A 13,927-nucleotide genomic window follows, 5' to 3' on the forward strand; every position below is an offset into this window, starting at 1 on the left:
ATGGTTCAGAACGCCAGAAACGTGAGGCATGGTAGAAGTGCTGGTAGAGGCGCTAGTAGAGGTGTAGGTAGGAATGTGAGTGGTGAAGCTACTCCTGAAGGGGTAGCTAACATCCCCATAGGACGAGAAGATCATTCCCAAACTGGAACGAACTCTCAAGCTGACACTCGAGATGTTCGTGAACTTGCTGCGGCTGTGTTAGTTCAAACACAACAAAATGCTCAAATCCTGCAAATCACTCGTGATCATCAACTTTTTCAGCAACAGCAAAGAGAAATTGTGCATGAAGCTACGAGATTGAACTCGTTTCTGAAAGGTAAACCACCACAATTTCGTGGTGACTTTAATCCGGAGGGTGCTGAGAAATGGTTGCAAGAGATAGAGAAGATATTTTCTTTCACTCACTGTAGAGAGAATAGAAGAGTCGGTTATGCAACATTCATGCTGACAGGCGACGCTGAAGCCTGGTGGAGAGGAAAACATAGATTATTGGAAGAGGAAGGAAGAGAGATCAACTGGATCTTGTTCAAAGAAGAATTTTTGGGGAAGTATTTTCCAAAGCTATGTAGGAAAGAGAAGGAGAGAGAATTCCAGAACCTGCGTCAAGGTATGATGACGGTGGGAGAGTATACTAGGAAGTTTGAATCCTTGCTAAAGTATTCTGAATTTTACCGCTTGCATCCAAGGGAAGAATGGATGTGTGAAAAGTATCAAGATGGATTGAAATATGATATCCAGAGGGCGGTTCTACCTTTGCATATTATGCGCTTTGGTGAGCTGATAGAAAGATGTTTGGAGTTGGAAGGAATTGACAATAGGAAGAATCAATATGGATCAGGAGTACTAACCCGAAACAACAATCACAAGAGCCATTTTAACCGAGGCCATAGAGGAAGGACCCAACAAGGGGGTAGGCCATATCAAAGGCCTACACCATATCATAACCAGGACTCTAGGAGGTTAATGTTCAAGTGTTACAGCTGTGGAGGGGCACATCTTAACAATGATTGTCCAAATAGAAATATTGGAGCTTGTTTTCGTTGTGGTCAGAAGGGCCATTTTCTCAAAGATTGTCCCCTAGGACAAAATCAACCAACAAGCCAGAAGAGTGTCCTAATAAACAATAACAATGTAGGGAGAGCAAGGAACGGAGGCCCAAATGTTGGTCAAGGACCTCAGAATCAGAACAAGCCAACCACAGGATGAGTATTTGCAATTAGAGGAGCTGAGATCTCAAAGTCAGATGGCTTAATCCAAGGTATGTGTCTAATTGGAGATAAGTTGGTATCAGTATTATACGATTCAGGAGCTACACATTCATTTATATCTACATCTTGTGCGGAAACTCTGGGATTTGAAATTGTTGATCTCAACTATAAGTTGACCATTACAACTCCCTCGGGAGAAAGAATGGTAACTTGTTCAGTCTGTGCAGACTGCCCTGTAATTTTAGAAAATAGAAGATTCTTAGTAGATCTTATAGTACTCCCGCTAAAAGACCTAGATGTCATCTTAGGAATGGATTGGTTATCAGCCAACGATGTAAACTTGGGGTGCAAGAAGAAAATTTTAACATTTGGAGAAGATAGTGGAGAAGTCATAAAGGTGGAAACTCTCACCCAAAAATTTATGATGTTATTCTCTATGTCAGAAGGAGAAACCCCTAGTGTTGAAAATCTTCCAGTGGTCTGTGAATTCTCAGAAGTTTTTCCAGAAGAGGTTTCAGGTTTACCACCGGTTAGGGAAGTGGAGTTTTCTATAGACTTGGTTCCAGGCATTGGACCAATTTCTATATCTCCTTATCGAATGTCACCCTTAGAGATGGCTGAGTTAAAGAAACAGTTAGATGAGATGTTAGAGAAGGAATTTATTAGACCGAGTGTATCGCCATGGGGAGCTCCGGTCTTGTTTGTTAAGAAGAAGGATGGTTCTTCTAGACTTTGTGTAGATTACAGACAACTTAATAAAGCTACTGTAAAAAACAAGTATCCTTTGCCTAGAATCGATGACTTGATGGACCAGTTAAAGGGAGCATCGGTATTCTCGAAGATTGACTTGAAGTTTGGATATCATCAGATCAGGGTGAAGGAGGATGATATTCCAAAAATAGCTTTCAGATCTCGTTATGGACACTATGAGTACTTAGTAATGCCATTTGGTTTGACTAATGCTCCAGCAGTATTCATGGATTACATGAATAGGATCTCTAGGTCGTACTTAGATCAATTTGTTGTAGTTTTGATCGATGACATTTTGATTTATTCCAAGAATGAGGTAGAGCATGAAGAACATTTGAGAATTGTGCTACATATATTGAGGGACCGCCAATTGTACGCGAAACTCTCGAAATGTGAATTTTGGTTGAAGGAGGTACAATTTCTTGGTCATGTTATCAGTAAAGAAGGTATTGCAGTAGACCCGAGTAAAGTCGAAATAGTAACAAAGTGGGAAAGTCCAAAGAATGTTGGTGAGGTTCGAAGTTTTCTTGGACTAGCTGGATATTATCGGAGGTTCATCGAAGGATTCTCAAAGATCACTTTGCCTATGACTTAGTTAACGAGGAAGGGTAAGAACTTTGAATGGACAAAAGAGTGTGAAGAAAGTTTTCAGAAGTTGAAGGAGAGATTTACTTCATCACCAATACTCATCTTATCGGACCCGTTAAGACGATTCGATGTGTATTATGATGCGTCATACCAAGGTCTTGGTTGTGTGTTGATGCAAGAAACGAAAGTGATAGCTTATGCATCAAGACAGTTGAAGGTGCACGAGAGAAACTACCCAACTCACGACTTAGAGTTAGCAGCCATTGTGTTTACCATAAAATTTTGGAGGCATTATCTTTATGGATCAAAGTTCACTGTGTTAAGTGATCACAAAAGCCTGAAGTATTTATTTGATCAGAAAGATCTAAACATGAGACAAAGGCGCTGGATGGAATTTTTAAAGGACTACGATTTTGAGTTACAATATCATCCAGGAAATGCCAATGTTGTAGCAGACGCCTTGAGTCGAAAGACACTTCATGTATCTGCAATGATGTTGAAGGAAGAAGAGTTGATTAACCAATTTGTGGATTTAAACTTAGGAGTACATCACAATGAAGGAAGTATGTTCATAGGCACTATTGTCATGTCTAATGAATATCTAAAATGGATCAAAGATGAACAACAACTTGATGACCAATTAATGAATATAAAGGAAACTATCAAAGATGGTCAAAATGGGGATTTTAACATAAGGAGTGATGGAATCCTAAGGTTTGGAGAAAGGTTGTGTATACCTCAAAACCAGGATATTTGAAAGTTGATCTTGGAAGAAGGCCACAAAAGTAAGATGACTTTTCATCCAGGAGCCACAAAGATGTATCAAGAGTTGAAGAGAATGTTTTGGTGGTTCGGAATGAAGAAGGATATAGCAGAGTATGTTCAAAGTTGTTTGATATGTCAGAAGGAAAAGATTGAACATCAAAGGCCAGCTGGATTGTTACAACCTTTAGACATTCCGGAGTGGAAGTGGGATGGAATAGCTATGGATTTTGTAATTGCTTTGCCCAAAACTCAGAAGAAGCATGATGCAATTTGGGTAATCATTGATAGGTTGACAAAGAGTGCATATTTCATTCCCATCAATCAAACGTTTAGCTTAGAGAGACTAGCCCAAATATATGTAAAGGAAATTGTTAGATTACATAGGATACCTACAAGTATAGTCAGTGATAGAGATCCCAGATTCACATCAAAGTTTTGGCGCCAGTTGCATTTAGATCTAGGAACCAAACTAAGGTTAAGTTCAGCTTATCATCCCCAAACAGATGGCATATCAGAAAGGACAATTTAGTCGTTAGAAGATCTGCTAAGAGCTTGTACTCTTGAACACAAAGGAAGTTGGGATGAGTTCTTACCATTGATTAAGTTTACTTACAACAATAACTTTCACTCAAGTATTGGCATGGCTCCATATGAAGCATTGTATGGACGAAGGTGTCGAATGCCTTTATGTTGGTATGAAGTTGGAGAAAATAAAATATTGGGTTCAGAACTTGTGCAACAAACAACAGACCAGGTTAAGCTTATTAGAGAAAAGATGAAAGCTGCACATGATCGTCAAAAGAGTTATAGTGATAAAAGGAGAAGACGTTTGGAATTTGAGGCAGGAGATCACGTGTTCATTAGGGTAACTCCTAGAGCGGGAATTGCACGAGCAATCAAAACTAGGAAGTTAACACCAAGGTTTATCGGGCCTTTTCAAATTCTACGACGGATTGGACCTGTAGCATACCACATTGCTTTGCCGCCAAACCTGTCTAATCTTCATGACGTATTCCATGTATCACAACTAAGGAAGTATTATCCTGACCCTTCACATGTCATTGAGCCTGAAAGTGTGGAACTTAGAGACAACCTAGAATATGAGGCTTTACCTGTCAAAATTTTAGATCATCGAATTAAGGAACTTCGTGGAAAGCAGATACCATTGGTTAGAGTTGTGTGGGATGATGTAACTGGTGATTCTACCTGGGAAATAGAAGAGGACATGCGTCAAAAGTATCCACATATGTTTTAGGTACGTCAAATTTCGAGGACGATTTTTTTAAGGGGGGTGGTAATGTAACATCCTAATTTTCCATACCTTAAATAATATATATGATTATAATTGAGATTTTAACATCGCTAATTATTACAAACTAAACATTGAAACTAGCAACTATAGTAATTAATTTATCACCTAATTACTCTTTATTTTATTATTAATATTATTATTCAATTTGAATATCGTCGTTTTATTTTACAAACTAAACTTTGAAATTAGTCATTTAAATACTTAATTTTAAGTTAATTAATTATCCATATTATTTTTATTATTATTATTTTTGTTGTTTTGTTATTATATTATTTGGTCTTATTTGATTTGAATATCACTATTTTACTCTACAAACTAATCTTAAAAAAAAATAGTAAATAAAATAACCTTAAGTTAATAAATGTATTAAATAATTATCCTTGTTATTTTTATTACTATTATTATTATTATTATTATTATTATTATTATTATCATCATTTCATTTTATAAAAGAAATATATTTTATTTTTCTATTAATATTCTACATGATCATATGTCATGAAATAGTAGAAAATCAAACTTCCATACATTTCTCACCAATAATTTTCACAAAGTCATATTTGAACATCTATAAAACTATTCATGCAAGACTTGTAAATATTTGATAAAGACATATTTACTAGCAAGAGTTGAAAAGTTAGAAAGCATGGGCAAAAGGAGATAAATTTACATTATTTTAATATCTTACAACTAGTATAAATAGGGGTCTTTCTCACCCCATTTTCATTCATTCATTCACAAATCATCTTTCTTACCTCTTTATTTCCTTCTTTCACTAGTTTCTTCATAAAGAAATATTAGTTTTAGTTGTCGAAGTTTTCACGGTGTCGGTTTGTAGTTTTTAGAGTTATTTTGGGGTCAAAGTTCTTCTAAAGTTTTAAAGGACTTGATACGTCAAAGTTCTGCTCAAATCATTTTCATAAGTAACCGGTTCTGGGCAAACATCAGAGAAAACGCTTGTGGACTTTCAACAACGATTAATAATAAAAGGTGGGGGCAAGGTCTTGTATACGTTGGGACGGTTAGCGTAAAATAGCTATATATATATATATATATATATATATATATATATATATATATATATATATATATATATATATAATATATATATGTGTGTGTGTGTGTGTGTGTGTGTGTGTGTGTGTGTGTGTGTGTGTAGTGGTGACCCAAGCCCTACCAGCGATAAATAAGTAAGGAGAGCCTATTCTCGAGTAATGATTTTCCCAAATCACTAAGCGAGGTTATGCCGACCTTAATTATTTATCATAAGAATGATCTATGACAATTTGAGGTTGTATTGCGCTTACATTGTTTGATTAATTGTTTAATTGTTTCTTTTATTTATACTTGAATGATTGTGATTGATAGACTAAGAAAATGATCTATTAAGCAGAGAAACAACAATATTGATTAGATATTAAGTGTTAGATCACCAATGAAATAAGAGAAGTTGGATACATTGAGTAGTTGTATTCGGTTGGGTTCTGGCTAAGGAAAAGACTTGGTCGACCATGTCCTTTAGGGTCCACCTCTCTTACCTAGGAAGTCAACCATACATTATTCACTGTATAAACTGAACTAGTTATATAGAGATAAGGATCACGCCAAGGAGAAATAGACAAGACATTTAATGGATTTGGCACTCAACTGAAGTAATTAGATAATAACTATGACCTGAAAGGTTGATACGATATTTTCCAAATATTAACAAAATACTTATGGTTGAGAGTTGCTACAAGATGGTTGAGTGATCATATAGACCTGCATTGAGGAATGTATAAGTCCACTGCCGTGCGGTATGGGACGTACGAGGTTGATCAGTCGCCTACAATCCCGACGGGGATTATTATTTATGCATGCTAGGCAAGACGAGGGTCTTGGCCTAAATCCTCAGGGACGATCGACTTATAACACCTGGACTCCATGTGAAGTTAGGTGGCGTAGCTCTTGGTAATTGGGAGTACGTTGGTGGCATGTGGTCTTGTGATATCTAATCTTGGTAAATGGGATAGGTATCCTTGACAGTGTTTAGTGGCCTGAGTCAGCATATAGTTTAGGGATGCATTAGAATAAACACTTATAGAGTATAGGTAAATATGGGATAAAGATACGCTTATAGAGTATAGGTTATGACAACCACAATTATTCGAACAAGCGTATCTTTATCCTATATTTACTTATACTCTATAAGTGTTTATTCTAATGCATCCCTGAACTATATGCTGACTCAGGCCACTAAACGCTGTCAAGGATACCTATCCCATTTACCAAGATCAAATATCACAAGACCACATGCCATCAACGTACTCCCAATTACCAAGAGCTACACCACCTAACTTCACATGGAGTCTAGGTGTTATAAGTCGATCGTCCCTGAGGATTCAGGCCAAGACCCTCGTCTTGCCTGGCATGCATAAATAATAATCCCCGTCGGGATTGTAGGCGACTGATCAACCTCGTATGTCCCATACCGCACGGCAGTGGACTTACACATTCCTCAATGCAGGTCTATATGATCACCCAACCATCTTGTAGAAACTCTCAACCATAAGTATTTAGTTAATATTTGGGAAATATCGTATCAACCTTTCAGGTCATAGTTATTATCTAATACTTCGGTTGAGTGCCAAATCCATTAAATGTCTTGTCTATTTCTCCTTGGCGCGATCCTTATCTCTATATAACTAGTCCAGTTTATACCGTGAATAATGTATGGTTGACTTCCCAGGTAAGAGAGGTGGACCGTAAAGGACATGGTCGACCAAGTCTTTTCCTTAGTCAGAACCTAACCGAATACAACTACTCAATGTATCCAACTTCCCTTATTTCATTGGGGATCTAACACTTAATATCTAATCAATGTTGTTGTTTTTCTCCTTAATAGATCATTTCCTTAGTCTATCAATCACAATCATTCAAGTATAAATAAAATAAACAATTAGACAATTAATCAAACAATGTAAGCACAATACAACCTCAAATTGTCATAGATCATTCTTATGATAAATAATTAAGGTCGGCATAACCTCGCTTAGTGATTTGGGAAAATTATTATTCGAGAATAGGTTATCCTTACTTATTTATCGCTGGTAGGGCTTGGGTCACCACTATATATATATATATATATATATATATATAATATATATATATATATATATATATATATATATATATATATATATATATATATATATATTATATATATATATATATATATATATATATATATATATATATATATATATATATATATATATAAGTTATTTTACGCTAACCGTCCCAACGTATACGAGACCTTGCCCCCACCTTTTGTTGTTGATCATTGTTGAAAGTTCACGAGCGTTTTCTCTGATGTTTGCCCAGAACCTAATTTACGATAACCGTTGAATTGTACGAAATTTATAAAATAATTAGAATATAATTTACGGTTAAATAAACATAATCCCGTTACAAATTAAAATATTTATTTATTTAAAATATTTAATCATAACCTCCACTATATTTAAATCGTTATTAAATTCAAGTATAAATTAGACTATACTCCCGTTTGGATTTGTTTGTTTTAGAAAATTATCAAGAGTGTATTCCTAATAACATTTTAATTTTATAATAATACTTGGGCATTATAACAACTTAAAATGGTAAAATTTATCTTGGACTTTATAAGTTCAATATCTCGACGTCTGAACGGAAATTTAAATCGAAATCTTAAAATAACCTTTATATAAATAACATAATTAAAATAATTAAATTATAACGACTTATCGGTTACTTATGAAAATGATTTGAGCAGAACTTTGACGTATCAAACTCCTTTAAAACTTTAGAAGAACTTTGACCCCAAAATAACTCTAAAACTACAAACCGACACCGTGAAAACTTCGATAACTAAAACTAATATTTCTATATGAAGAAACTAGAGAAAGAAGGAAATAAAGAGGTAAGAAAGATGATTTGTGAATGAATGAATGAAAATGGGGTGAGAAAGACCCCTATTTATACTAGTTGTAAGATATTAAAATAATGTAAATTTATCTCCTTTTGCCCATGCTTTCTAACTTTTCAACTCTTGCTAGTAAATATGTCTTTATCAAATATTTACGAGTTTTGCATGAATAGTTTTATAGATGTTCTAATATGACTTTGTGAAAATAGGTTGTGAGAAATGTAGGAAAGTTTGATTTTCTACTATTTCATGACATATGTAGAATATTAATAGAAAAATAAAATATATTTCTTTTATAAAATGAAATGATAAGTATAATAATAATAATAATAATTATTATTATTATTATTATTATAATAATAATAATAATAACAAGGTTAATTATTTAATACATTTATTAACTTAAGGTTATTTTATTTACTTTTTATTTTTATTTTTAAGATTAGTTTGTAGAGTAAAATAGTGATATTCAAATCAAATAACATCAAATAGTATAATAACAAAACAACAAAAGTAATAATAATAAAAATAATATGGATAATTAATTAACTTAAAATTAAGTATTTAAATGACTAATTTCAGAGTTTAGTTTGTAAAATAAAATGATGATATTCAAATTGACTAATAATATTAATAATAAAATAAAGAGTAATTAGTTGAGAAATTAATTATTATAGCTGCTAGTTTCAATGTTTAGTTTGTAATAATTAGCGATGTTAAAATCTCAATTATAATCATATATATTATTTAAGGTATGGAAAATTAGGATGTTACATTACCACCCCCTTAAAAGAAATTTCGTCCTCGAAATTTAACGTACCTAAAACATATGTGGATACTTTTGACGCATGTCCTCTTCTCTTTCCCAGGTAGAATCACCAGTTACATCATCCCACACAATTCTAACCAATGGTATCTGCTTTCCACGAAGTTCCTTAATTCGATGATCTAAAATTTTGACAGGTAAAGCCTCATATTCTATGTTGTCTCTAAGTTCCACACTTTCAGGCTCAATGACAAGTGAAGGGTCAGGATAATACTTCCTTAGTTGTGATACATGGAATACGTCATGAAGATTAGACAGGTTTGGCGACAAAGCAATATGGTATGCTACAGGTCCAACCCGTCGTAAAATTTGAAAAGGCCCGATAAACCTTGGTGTTAACTTCCTAGTTTTGATTGCTCGTGCAATTCCCGCTCTAGGAGTTACCCTAATGAACACGTGTTCTCCTGCCTCAAATTCCAAAGGTCTTCTCCTTTTATCACTATAACTCTTTTAACGATCCTGTGTTGCTTTCATCTTTTCTCTAATAAGCTTAACCTGGTCTATTGTTTGTTGCACCAACTCTGAACCCAATATTTTATTTTCTCCAACTTCATACCAACATAAAGGCATTCGACACCTTCGTCCATACAATGCTTCATATGGAGCGATGCCAATACTTGAGTGAAAGCTATTGTTGTAAGTAAACTCAATCAATGGTAAGAACTCATCCCAACTTCCTTTGTGTTCAAGAGTACAAGCTCTTAGCAGATCTTTTAATGACTGAATTGTCCTTTCTGATTGGCCATCTGTTGGGGGATGATAAGCTGAACTTAACCTTAGTTTGGTTCCTAGCTCTAAATGCAACTGACGCCAAAACTTTGATGTGAATCTGGGATCTCTATCACTGACTATACTTGTAGGTATCCCATGTAATCTAACAATTTCCTTTACATATATCTGGGCTAGTCTCTCTAAGCTAAACGTTTGATTGATGGGAATGAAATGTGCACTCTTTGTCAACCTATCAATGATTACCCAAATTGCATCATGCTTCTTCTGAGTTTACAAAATCCATAGCTATTCCATCCCACTTCCACTCCGGAATGTCTAAAGGTTGTAACAATCCAGCTGACCTTTGATGTTCAATCTTTGCCTTCTGACATATCAAACAAATTTGAACATACTCTACTATATCCTTATTCATTCCAAACCACCAAAACATTTTCTTCAAATCTTGATACATTTTTGTGGCTCCTGGATGAAAACTCATCTTACTTTTGTGGCCTTCTTCCAAGATCAACTTTCGAATATCCTGGTTTTGAGGTATACACAACCTTTCTCCAAACCTTAGGATTCCATCACTCCTTATGTTAAAATCCCCATTTTGACCATCTTTGATAGTTTCCTTTATATTCATTAATTGGTCATCAAGTTGTTGTTAATCTTTGATCCATTTTAGATATTCATTAGACACGACAATAGTGCATATGAACATACTTCCTTCACTGTGATGTACTCCTAAGTTTAAATCCATGAATTGGTTAATCAACTCTTCTTCCTTCAACATCATTGCAGATACATGAAGTGTCTTTCGACTCAAGGCGTCTGCTACAACATTGGCCTTTCCTGGATGATATTATAACTCAAAATCATAGTCCTTTAAAAATTCCATCCAACGCCTTTGTCTCATGTTTAGATCTTTCTGATCAAATAAATACTTCAGGCTTTTGTGATCACTTAACACAGTGAACTTTGATCCATAAAGATAATGCCTCCAAATTTTTAAGGCAAACACAATTGCTGCTAACTCTAAGTCATGAGTTGGGTAGTTTCTCTTGTGCACCTTCAATTGTCTTGATGCATAAGTTATCACTTTCCTTTCTTGCATCAACATACAACCAAGACCTAGGTATGACGCATCACAATACACATCAAATCGTCCTAACGGGTCTGGTAAGATGAGTATTGGTGATAAAGTCAATCTTTCCTTCAACTTCTGAAAACTTTCTTCACACTCTTTTGTCCATTCAAAGTTCTTACCCTTCCTTGTTAACTGAGTCATAGGCAAAGCGATCTTTGAGAATCCTTCGATGAACCTCCGATAATATCCAGCTAGTCCAAGAAAACTTCGAATCTCACCAACATTCTTTGGACTTTCCCACTTTGTTACTGCTTCGACTTTACTCGGGTCTACTGCAATACCTTCTTTACTGATAACATGACCAAGAAATTGTACCTCCTTCAACCAAAATTCACATTTCGAGAATTTCGCATACAATTGGCGGTCCCTTAATATATGTAACACAATTCTCAAATGTTCTTCATGCTCTACCTCATTCTTGGAATAAATCAAAATGTCATCGATGAAAACTACAACAAGTTGATCTAAGTATGACCTAAAGATCCTATTCATGTAATCCATGAATACTGCTGGAGCATTAGTCAAACCAAATGGCATTACTAAGTACTCATAGTGTCCATAACGGGATCTTAAGGCTGTTTTTGGAATATCATCCTCCTTCACCCTGATCTGATGATATCCAGACTTCAAGTCAATCTTCGAGAATACCGATGCTCCCTTTAACTGGTCCATCAAGTCATCGATTCTAGGCAAAGGATACTAGTTTTTTTTACAGTAGCTTTATTAAGTTGTCTGTAATCTACACAAAGTCTAGAAGAACCATCATTCTTCTTAACAAACAAGACTGGAGCTCCCCATGGCGATACACTCGGTCTAATAAATTCCTTCTCTAACATCTCGTCTAACTGTTTCTTTAACTCAGCCATCTCTGAGGGTGACATTCGATAAGGAGATATAGAAATTGGTCCAGTGCCTGGAACCAAGTCTATAGAAAACTCCACTTCCCTAACCGGTGGTAAACCTGGAACCTCTTCTGGAAAAACTTCCGAGAATTCATAGACCACTGGAAGATTTTCAACACTAGGGGTTTCTCCTTCTGACATAAAGAATAACATCATAAATTTTTGGGTGAGAGTTTCCACTTTTATGACTTCTCCACTATCTTCTCCAAACGTTAAAATTTTCATCTTGCACCCCAAGTTTACATCGTTGGCTGATAACCAATCCATTCCTAAGATGACATCTAGGTCTTTTAGCGGGAGTACTACAAGATCTACTAAGAATCTTCTATTTTCTAAAATTACAGGGCAGTCTGCACAAACTGAACAAGTTACCATTCTTTCTCCCGAGGGAGTTGTAATGGTAAACTTATAGTTGAGATCAACAATTTCAAATCCCAGAGTTTCCGCACAAGATGTAGATATAAATGAATGTGTAGCTCCTGAATCGTATAATACTGATACCAACTTATCTCCAATTAAACACATACCTTGGATTAAGCCATCTGACTTTGAGATCTCAGCTCCTCTAATTGCAAATACTCTTCCAGTGGTTGGCTTGTTCTGATTCTGAGGTCCTTGACCAACATTTGAGCCTTCATTCCTTGCTCTCCCTAAATTGTTATTGTTTATTAGGACGCTCTTCTGGCTTGTTGGTTGATTTTGTCCTTGGGGACAATCTTTGAGAAAATGGCCCTTCTGACCACAACGAAAACAAGCTCCAATATTTCTATTTGGACAATCTTTGTTAAGATGTGCCCCTCCACAGCTGTAACACTTGAACATTAACCTCCTAGAATCCTGGTTATGATATGGTGTAGGCCTTTGATATGGCCTACCCCTTTGTTGGGTCCTTCCTCCAGGGCCTCGGTTAAAATGGCCCTTGTGATTGTTGTTTCGGGTTGGTACTCCTGATCCATATTGATTATTCCTATTGTCAATTCCTTCCAACTCCAAACATCTTTCTATCAACTCACCAAAGCGCATAATATGAAAAGGTAGAACCGCCCTCTGGATATCATATTTCAATCCATCTTGATACTTTTCACACATACATTCTTCCCTTGGATGCAAGCGGTAAAATTCAGAATACTTTAGCAAGGATTCAAACTGCCTAGTATACTCTCCCACCTTCATCATACCTTGACGCAGGTTCTGGAATTCTCTCTCCTTCTCTTTCCTACATAGCTTTGGAAAATACTTCCCCAAAAATTCTTCTTTGAACAAGATCCAGTTGATCTCTCTTCCTTCCTCTTCCAATAATCTATGTTTTCCTCTCCACCAGGCTTCAGCGTCACCTGTCAGCATGAATGTTGCATAACCGACTCTTCTATTCTCTCTACAGTGAGTGAAAGAAAATATCTTCTCTATCTCTTGCAACCATTTTTAAGCACCCTCCGGATTAAAGTCACCACCAAACTGTGGTGGTTTACCTTTCAGAAACGAGTTCAATCCCGTATCTTCATGCACAGTTTCTTTTTGTTGTTGCTGAAAAAGTCGATGATCACGAGTGATTTGCAGGATTTGAGCATTTTGTTGTGTTTGAACTAACACAGCCGCAGCAAGTTCACGAACATCTCGAGTGTCAGCTTGAGAGTTCGTTCCAGTTTGGGAATGATCTTCTCGTCCTATGGGGATGTTAGCTACCCCTTCGGGAGTAGCTTCACCACTCACATTCCTACCTACACCTCTACTAGCGCCTCTACCAGCACTCCTACCACGCCTCACGTTTC

The 13,927-nt window shown here is 35.7% G+C and overlaps 3 protein-coding genes across 3 annotated transcripts; 2 read left to right on the forward strand and 1 right to left on the reverse strand.

The window, feature by feature from the left end:
- Positions 1-1,206, forward strand: LOC127103334 (uncharacterized). Its single transcript, XM_051040598.1, has one exon. The coding sequence runs from the start codon at positions 1-3 to the stop codon at positions 1,204-1,206; it is 1,206 nt and encodes a 401-aa protein (XP_050896555.1).
- A 2,745-nt stretch (positions 1,207-3,951) lies between these two features.
- Positions 3,952-4,566, forward strand: LOC127103335 (uncharacterized). The gene has a single exon (XM_051040600.1). The coding sequence runs from the start codon at positions 3,952-3,954 to the stop codon at positions 4,564-4,566; it is 615 nt and encodes a 204-aa protein (XP_050896557.1).
- A 7,361-nt stretch (positions 4,567-11,927) lies between these two features.
- LOC127103336 (uncharacterized) lies at positions 11,928-13,502 on the reverse strand. Its single transcript, XM_051040601.1, has one exon. The coding sequence runs from the start codon at positions 13,500-13,502 to the stop codon at positions 11,928-11,930; it is 1,575 nt and encodes a 524-aa protein (XP_050896558.1).
- Positions 13,503-13,927: the final 425 nt, after the last annotated feature.

This window comes from Lathyrus oleraceus, chromosome 7, assembly GCF_024323335.1.
Source record: "Lathyrus oleraceus cultivar Zhongwan6 chromosome 7, CAAS_Psat_ZW6_1.0, whole genome shotgun sequence".
In the NCBI taxonomy this organism is placed as follows: domain Eukaryota; kingdom Viridiplantae; phylum Streptophyta; class Magnoliopsida; order Fabales; family Fabaceae; genus Lathyrus; species Lathyrus oleraceus.

What these genes read in the sequence shown, in the direction of transcription:
- LOC127103336 (XM_051040601.1), bottom strand. Translation starts at nt 13,502, where the DNA reads ATGCTGACAGGTGACGCTGAAGCCTGGTGGAGAGGAAAACATAGATTA.
- LOC127103335 (XM_051040600.1), top strand. Translation starts at nt 3,952, where the DNA reads ATGGCTCCATATGAAGCATTGTATGGACGAAGGTGTCGAATGCCTTTA.
- LOC127103334 (XM_051040598.1), top strand. Translation starts at nt 1, where the DNA reads ATGGTTCAGAACGCCAGAAACGTGAGGCATGGTAGAAGTGCTGGTAGA.